Source organism: Agelaius tricolor, unplaced genomic scaffold (genome assembly GCF_023055355.1).
Source record: "Agelaius tricolor isolate 1412-34295 unplaced genomic scaffold, bAgeTri1.0.p SCAF_15, whole genome shotgun sequence".
Lineage (NCBI taxonomy): Eukaryota > Metazoa > Chordata > Aves > Passeriformes > Icteridae > Agelaius > Agelaius tricolor.
The window spans coordinates 15,550,791-15,559,708 of NW_027269275.1; the positions used below are offsets into that span (position 1 = coordinate 15,550,791).

At 52.9% G+C, this 8,918-nt stretch overlaps 1 protein-coding gene across 2 annotated transcripts; it reads right to left on the reverse strand.

The window, feature by feature from the left end:
* Nucleotides 1-1,436: 1,436 nt before the first annotated feature.
* CFAP20 (cilia and flagella associated protein 20) lies at nucleotides 1,437-7,861 on the reverse strand. 2 transcript variants are annotated; one of them, XM_071440719.1, is made up of 6 exons: nucleotides 7,668-7,861; nucleotides 5,532-5,611; nucleotides 4,340-4,451; nucleotides 3,818-4,006; nucleotides 2,650-2,760; nucleotides 1,437-1,753 (listed from the first exon to the last, which is right to left on the reverse strand). In XM_071440719.1, the coding sequence occupies exons 1-6, from the start codon at nucleotides 7,749-7,751 to the stop codon at nucleotides 1,748-1,750; spliced, it is 582 nt and encodes a 193-aa protein (XP_071296820.1). In that variant the 5' UTR covers nucleotides 7,752-7,861; the 3' UTR covers nucleotides 1,437-1,747. The 2 variants fall into 2 exon arrangements, with proteins under 2 accessions (XP_071296820.1, XP_071296819.1); XM_071440718.1 differs by lacking the exon at nucleotides 1,437-1,753 and having other exon boundaries at nucleotides 2,641-2,760.
* Nucleotides 7,862-8,918: the final 1,057 nt, after the last annotated feature.

An 8,918-nucleotide genomic window follows, 5' to 3' on the forward strand; every position in this document is an offset into this window, starting at 1 on the left:
CCCAGGGGAGCCCAGCCCCTCTCAATGCATTAGGGCTGGTCACTCAGGGTGAGCTCAGCTCCTCAGGGACCAGGGGAAACTCCAGCACAGGCTCCAGCAGGGCAGGGAAAGGCAGCAGCAGCTCCTGCTGAGTGTTCAGCTGCCAAAGACTGCCAAAAACACATGGTGTTGAGCAAGGCCTTGCGGGAAAGGATTCACATTTTACCCTCCTGGAGTCTGATGGATTTGCTCAGCAGCTCCCCCAGCTCTGGCAAGCTTTGCAAACATGGAGAAAGCCTCACCATGGACTTCATTAAGGTGAACCCCTGGCACATGATCCAGTGCGATTCCACTGAACAGACCAAGTCCAGCCAAGCCTTGACATGTCAATGCAAGATGGATGGTGATTTCTCATGTAGGCTTCCTTGGCTGGGCTCCTTAGAGCTACCAAGCTGTTCAGCTGCTAGAAGAACTGCAAAGGTCTTCTCCAGAAAGCCTTCTGCAGGTGCAATCCAGCCCCACGTGGCAGCACCTCCAGTTCAAAGCCCAGCAGCTCCATTACAGGAGAGGCCACAGAGGTGCAAAAAGAGGATGCACAGACATGCCAAACCTTTAAACCAGGCAGGGTGTCAGTGGTCAGGATTAAACCCAGAATCTGAGGCAATCTAAGATGTCCCCCAGCAGGCTCTCCTCCTCCTGGGAGAGAGCAGCTTTGTTCTACAGAGCAGTAACAGAAGTGAAGTTGTCCCCATTCACTGCACAGCCCAGGGAAGGATCAGTGCCAGCCTTTGGGACCTGCCCCCTCCCAAGACCTGATGGGGGCTTGGCCCCAGGCAGGAAAGGCATCATCTACTCCCAGACTCACCCCCTCACTGATGGAGTCTCTGGCCTCCCCTTCACAAGCCTTTCTACAACAAAGGCAGATTGGTTTGAGGCAGGGAAGGGCAGCTCCAGCACAGGAAAAGATTTCCGCTCCTGTTGTGCTGCACCTCCCCTTTGATCCCTGGGGAAGGGACAATCTGGCAGCTGGGAGGCTATTGTGTGCCTTGTGCTGCTGAAGGCTTGGCTGAGAGCTGGAGTGAGTTGGTAACTACACAGCCAACAAAACTGTGCCCTAACAGGCAGGTAAGCCTAATTGGTCACTGCTGGGGAAAATGGCTTCAAGGAAAGAGGGAATGAAAAATCCATTTTCATGAACAGCATGAGTTTTTGTCATAGTACCACAAACTTCATGGATTGGAGACAGTTTCTATATTCTCTGTGGAAACCTCACTAATTTTCCTCTCATCAGATTGCTGCTGGTTGTGTCTGTGCTATCCCTTAAACAGTGAGGGTGCTGATCAAAGTCAAGTTCAGAGGCAAATTCTAACATTTGGGTTCTCAAAGAAATTCTCTGGCACTTTCTGAAGCACTAAAAAGTTAGGGATCCATCAAAGGAGGAAGAAGACAGAAGCAGATTTACAGAGCCAAATGTTTAATTTTCAAGAACAAGTATTACATCCATATTTAGAGCATATATAAGAGATGGAAACAAGGAAATAAAAAATAAAATTGCTAACTTCAAGAGGATACACTTGAATTGTGATGATGGATGGATACACTCCACAATTCCTGCTGAATCCCTTCTTTGGAGGCACAGTGGCCACTTTGAGCAAGACAAGACTGGGTACCAGGCCACCTGCAGAGTTTAGGCTCAGCACTTTAGGAACAGCCAGGAAAACTCTGACTCTGTACAATTTGCACGCCAACATCTCTTCCCAACGTGATGTTATTGCTGGACAGAGCAGGGAGAAGAAAGGAGACACTTACAAGACTTGGCAGCACAAGACAACAGTACTGGGAGGGCTCCAAGCACTCCCCAGACATATCTGTGAGGCTGCTACAGCCCAGGAGGCAGTGACAGGTTCCCCAGAGGTGTTACCTACAGTTAACACTGCCTTCTACCTCCCACTACCATCAGCCCCCAATATCCTCCCTCAGCAGCTTGAAACTTTGCCCAGGAATCTTCTTTGCTAAAAGTGTCTGCATTGGGACAGGCTGGCCCTGGCAAAGAAGGTGTTTCCTCACAAGCCTCAAAATTGCTGCATGTTGCTCAAGATCTCTGAGTATGCCAGCATGTTCACTCCTCTCCCATTGCTGCAGGAGCATAGCTTGGCATCTCCTCCTGAGGGCAGCCATGGTGTCTCCTTCCCCCCTCATGGCACCACTGTCTGGTACTGGGCAGGATAAAGATTGGAGGGGACTCATTTTGGGCTAGAGGGACACAAACAGAATCTCTCCTGGAAGACAAATGTGGAGCTGCAGCTGCTCTGAAGAGCAAAGTTGCTGAGCTGAGTCATGGATGAAAGCTCTGGAGAGATGCCGGGAGGCTGCAACTGCCCAGAGTCCTTCAACACAATCAGGGAGGACATGGAGAGCAGCTGAACAGCTCACCCTGCTCCTAGATGGGAATGACAATTTCCATGTGTTTTGGCAGGAAAGCTACACAACAAAGCACCCCAGACAGACTGCTCACCCTGGCAACAGAGAGGGTGCTCCCTGGCCGGAGGCCAAAGCTGGCAAGAGCTCTGCTGCCAGAAGAAACTCCGTGTTGCGAAGGCAGCAGGAGGAGGCAGAGGAATGCTAGTCTGGCTCACTGTTCTCCCACCCTCCTTCCCACATCTAGCTCACCTTGGCCTTGTTCTGGACAGGCAGATACAGCTTGAACTCGGCTGGGAGCTCATCCTCTGAGTACAGCCGGTCAGAGAAATACACCCGTCGGATGCGACAGTTGGCGTGGATCTGGGAGTCAAAACAAAGAGTCAGTCCATTTTCCACGTGCTCTTTCCACAGCCAGCTTTGGTGTCATGCTGCAATATGGATTCTTTGGCTCAGCAGCTGGAAATCTATCTCACTCTCTTGCTTTTTTGAATCTGACAGGGCATCAGCAAAATGTTGGTCTGTGCCCTCTGCTTTGCATTTGCATTCCTGTCTCCAGGTATGAACACTCAAAAGATTTGGCCAAGCTCTGGTATCTCTGCCAACTGTCTTAGTTGCTAAGGGGATTCTTTGCTGTGAACCGACCTCTGCTTGGCTGGTATCAGCACTTGCCAGAACACTCACAGCCTCAGCCTGCTGCATTTTTAACACGCCCACTTCAGGGCCTCCCTGAGGTCAGGAATGAGCCTGTCCAGCCTGTGCTGCCTTCACTATCAGCTGGCAGCAAAGTAGTTGCTCTGGTCCCCCTCGTGAGTATGTGAGAAGGCAGACAACTCTCAGCTGACTGCCTGCACCTCAGGGCAATCCTGCAAGGAACTGCAGCACTCCCCTCACACCAAGGAACAGGCACGCTCCACACACAGACATTCCTCAAAATAACACACACCACTGAACATGACTCCCTAGCATATGGAACAAGTTCCATGTCCTCAGCAGGAACAAACCCTGCATCAGCTCTCTTACAAGGGACTCAGTGAAAGCAGGGTAACTCCACTACCACCAGGAAACAAGCTTGACCAGGGGTATGAATGGTCTGTACATCGTGGGGCTTTCCCATTCACGTTCCCATTCAGCCAGTCACTGTCCAGCCTATCTGGACAGTGAGGCAATACCCAGCTTTCATGGCATGCCACAGGGAACTGCAACTCTCACCCTAACCAACGCACAGCCAGAGAAACAAGAGGGAAGAGGGCTCCTTCATCCCAGCCTAAGCAAGTTAGGTGAGGCCTCAGTCAGGCCTTTGCCCGCCTTCCAGAGTGCTCTGCAAAGGAACCCCAGAGGGCTAAAGGCAGATTCCCCTCCTGCTGTCCCAGGCAGCAGGAACATGAGCAGCCCTTGGTTTCCCAGGGCAGCTCCTCACCTGCACTCTCAGGGTCTCGATGTAGTTGGTGCCGTAGGCGCGGCGCGTGAAGTCGGACAGGTTGAACTGGATCTGGTTCCAGCCGTCGTCCAGCCGCATGGGCATGGTGCAGATGAAGGGCTTCACCCGAGTCGTGCTCTGGTAGTTGCTCGCCCGGAAACGCCGACGGACGTTCTTGTCATCCAGCACCTGGGCAGGGAGGGCAGGGCTGCTCACCCCGGCACCAGGCCCCCAGGACAGCGCTACCCGACTCCAAGAGGGCTCTCTACTCCCCACCCCTCCGTTCCACGGCAGAAGTAATTTTAACACAGGAAACAGACCCATTTTCAGGAATAGCAACAATGTGTTTGTCAGCTGACTGATGCCCCCATACCAGAAGACCTGACACACCACATGGCCAAGAAAGCAAAACTGTTTTGGGGATCACTCACTGCCTGGGACAAGTTCCAACACAAGACTGCAGGCTCTCTGGCGCCTTCCTCAGTGGTCCCTGGAGGGGCCTCCCCACTGCACACTCCTCACCTGCACTTCAAAAGTGAAGTATTTTTTCAGGTTCTTGATGATCATCACTAGGAAAGGTAGTTTGATGCCCAGGGTCTTCTTTGGGTCAGCAGGGCACGTGATGTACGTGGTACTGAGAGGTGAGAGAAAAACACTTTAGCATCTCACACGGCACAAAGTGCACAGCCTGAGGTAACCCAAGTCTCTCCCTTGGCCCAGTGCAGCCTTGGAGGACAGGCAGAAATGGGTAACTGTGATCATAAGATCTCAGCAACAACCAGGGCTTCCTGTAACAGGAGGGGGAGTTTCAGAGGTAGCTGCAGGCAGAAAAAGATAAAAGGCACAAAGAATGCATCTCAAATTGCACTTTTCTCACCCAGGGCATGAAACACCTTCCTGGACAGCTTCACCTCCCCAGTTTCAAGGCCATGTCAGCGCTGTTTCTTAACACAACCTCCTCCTACCCTTGACTGAACAGGTAGAGCCCTCCAGATCATGGCAGAGGCCCTGTGTGCTCTATATGGCTGGGAAAACAGAGGTTGTGAGCCCTAGAAGCACACGTCACGCCTGGCAAGTTTTGTATCAACACTTCTTGGAGGAAGAGAAGCATTGCCTCAGTGTGTCTGCAGGAGAGGAGACTCCACTGCCCTTATAAGGAGCGCCCTGCTCTGAATCACCCCTGGAGAAGCCTTGGAGACTCTGAGCCCGCTCAGGGAGCTGGCGTCTGTCTCCCGGGGCGATGGAGACGAGGTTGCTAAGAGAAGCTCCACAAGCAACTCCTCTCATAAATCTCCCTCTCATCTTCCTGCTGTAGGGAGAGCAGCTGTCACGTGAGGAAAACAGGCCCAAGACAATAGAAGAGACAGCAGACAGTGCTGCTTTTTCAGTAACTGGCAGTGCTGACTGAGGCTGGGTATTAAATACCGCCTTTTTTCCCCTTCAAGTGATGGAAGAATAATGGGATTTTATTTTTTATCCCTTAGCCCCAGTGAGGATAAGAATGAGAGCTCTACAAGCACATCCAGGGAAAGGCACAGCACACTGCCACAGGGGGAGTATCAGTGATATGACCCAGATTCTTCCATTTATTGACAAAGACATTGCCATCACACTGCTGTAGTTTGAAGATGATGTCTGCTGGGCACTGCCATCTTTCACTCTGCTTCAGGGCAGAGTCCTGCTCCCCCAGAACAGCAGAAGAGGCTTCTCCTACCTGACATTTGTTCCTTCAATCTCCAGCACCAGTGACTGAATGTCATTGTCCGTGATTCGTTTGATGTGGCCATTGCGCACCTGGAACAGAAGTGGGGCAGACAGCACAGACGTCACTTGAGAGGGGAAAAAGAGGCACACACAGCTGCATTAGGAGAAGGACTAAGACCCCAGGAGGACCCATCTACATTCACCTGGCTCCTACTCTCCTGGACCTTGCTGTTTCCAAGGATTTGATCACTTCCCCAGAGTGCCAGCAAGAGTTTACAGCCCAGCATGCTGCACATAGACTGAGTGCAAGACTCTCATCTATCAAAATATGCTGCAGTGAACACAAGGGACTCAACCTCATATCAGACGCCCAAATAAACAAACATAAAAGAGTGAGAGTCAAACTTGAGTGCAGTAAGGGGTAAAAAAAGGACAAGCAATACAGGGGAGCCACCAGCCAGCCACTGGTCACCAAGGGAACTTGGTTTGTACTGCTGGGCATGGCTGACTGCCTCTGGGGAAGGGCTCACACACTCAGGCACACCCACACACACACACTCTCTACCAGCACAAGCAGTGCACGTCCTACTAAGGCCAAAAAATATATGGGTTTTCCCCACGTCACAAAAGCTTGAGATATTCCCTGAGATCTACAAAAAGTAAAAATCACAGCCTGCTGGTTCTTTTTGCGAAGATATGAAAGTCTACATTAGGACAGCTATGAACCCAGTAATCTCAGGCATGTACCCAGGACACAGGAGAATGTCAAATACTGTTTCCAGTTCTCACCAAAACGACAGGGGCATTCCATGCACTGCTGAAGAGAGCATGGCAATCCTCACAACAAGCACACCCAGGCTGGCCATGCTTCATGCAAGAGAGACTACTGCAAGGCAATTGCAGCTGAAAGGACCACTGCTGACATCCACCCTGCAAGTAGAGCTCCTGCTCCCACTCATGGGCCACACAATCATAACAGCATCACCCTGCACAGGACAATTCACATGGGAAGGTGCCTCCAGAGGTCTCCAGTCCAACCTCCACCTTCAAGCAGAGTCAGCACAGCCTGCTTATGGCTTATCCAGTCTGACAGCACACCCCTAGTCTAAGAGTCTTTAATGTGTCCTGTCCTTGCACCATCCAAATAAGCTGTAGATCCTTTTTCAAAGTCACAAATATTTGTGCAAGACACAGACACATGCACACGGGCAGTGTGTGGCATCCCAGCTCTTCACAGAGCTACATGGGTACCCACCCATGGGCAACCGGATAGGTCTGTGCTTCCTGTTGCCCATCTCACAACTTGTAAATGCTCGCACAAGCCCACTCAGGTCAAACATCACAGCACAGTCTGAACTGCTGTGAAGGCTTTTGTTTCTGCTGAAACCACAAAACAACTCAGCTAAGGCTCACGCACAAGCAACCAAATACAGGTTGTAGCCTTGGTCTCAGAAGTCACAACAAGTATTTTGCAGAATCACTAAACCATGGATGGTTTGTGATGGGGGAAGCAGCACAGCTCAACATCTCCAAACATCCCGAGGACGGCTCCTTGATGAGAGATAGCCTGGAGAAAGCACAGGGCCCTGAGCAAAACCACTCTAAAAACTGACAGGAGGGAGAAACAAAGTGATGAGACGTTCCCAACTTCTCCTACACCCACAAGCCGCCACGCAGCCCACTTCTGAATGTCTCTGGAGAGCCTGTCTGAAGGTGGGTCACGCACCAGGAGACCCCACCTCGGCCCCACAGGGCCCCGGGCATGCCGCAGCCTATGGCCGCTGCTGGCCACTCCTGCAGCTGCCCCACAGCGCTGCAGCTCCTGGTGCCGGGCGGGCTCCTCTGCCCGGCAAAGGCAGAAAAGGCTCAGAATAACACATTCCCCTCAGAAACACCCCAGGGGCCCGGTACCGGCCCCGGGGCCGTGCCGGTAACCAGTACCCGAGAGATCCCGCTACCCCGTTCCCGGGGTCCCGGTAACCCGGCCGCCGCAGCTCCGGCCCGGCGGGGGCCGAGCGGCCCCACAGGTGTCCGGAGCGGCCCCACAGGTGTCCGGAGCGGCCCGGGGGTTCCGGCGGCCCCGGGCCTGCCCCGGGAGGCTCCGCCGCTCCCCGGGCCGCGGCGCTGGCCGAGGCCGCCGCCTCACCTTCTTGTCCCAGATCTGGAGCGGTTTGCTGCCGATGCTGTAGAGCACGGAGAGGAAGCCGCTCTGGAAGGTGTTCTTGAACATGCCGGGGCCGGGCGGGCAGGGCCGCGCCGCGGCCGCCGCTCTGCCAGGACACGGCGGATCCCCCGCGCCGCGCCGCCGCCGTCACCGAGGAACTACTTGGGGCGGCCCCGGATGCACTTCCCGGTGACGGGGACGGCGTTGCGGGAGCGCTGCCACGGCAACCGCGGCTCCGGCCTCTGCCCTCCCTCGCTCCGGTGAGCTTCCGGAGCCGAGCCCGCTCCAAACCGTGCCCGGTGCCCTGGGGTCGGTACCGCGTTCACCCAACGCCTGGGCTGTGGCAGGGACGCCTCTCAAACATCTCCGTTCTTCACGACCCTCAGCCAAAGGGGACGCCGTGGTTTGCTTTTCCCTAGGATGGTTTTTGCTTTTTGCCCGGGGGATGTTTCTCGGCCTGGGCTCTGCTTGTTCCTCCCAGGGGTTCCCTGAGCTGCTTTTGCAGGACTGGAGAGCGTTTGCTCCACTTCATTGCTTCCTTTAACTGCACTCAATCCTGGGTGCCCTTGGAGCCTCCTGTGTGTTCTTGCTGCTCTAAGCCAGGCAGGGATAACATACAGGACCCTGGCAATATTGCTTTATGGCTGTGAGAATCTCTCTGAGTAGAGACAAGGCCTTGGCACAGCTGAAGAGGCTTAACAGGAACAGCTTGGGCTGGAAATTACATTTCTAAGGAGACATACATTTCTTCTGGCTGTAATAACAGCTGTTTACACCATCTATATTCAATGTACAGACACTAAACAGCATAAAAATTACCATTCTGCACCAGCTTTATGGTTCTTCAGGTTAACTCCAGGCCTCTGTTGCTGACTAATGCCCCATTCAAATCCTGACAATGTTGACTGCTAGGTGTGCTCGTCTCTCCCAGGAGCTACAAACACTCCCTCACAGCAGCTGGGTTAGCAGCACTTTCTATTTCCTTCACAATTCCTTGCACAAACAAGTAGAGCACACAAAAAGCAAGGCATTAGTTAGAAATGATCAGCTATATTTAGTCAGAGGGTTAGAGTACACTTTATATGGCAGGATGAAATAACTTGTTCCCTTAATCAGATGGTAGGAGACAACTGGGACAAATATCCAGCTGCCATTCCTGAACAGCCGGCTCATTCACATGCTCTCCACTTACCCCTTTAATGTCATGTTCTGCTGAACACAGAAATAGGTTGT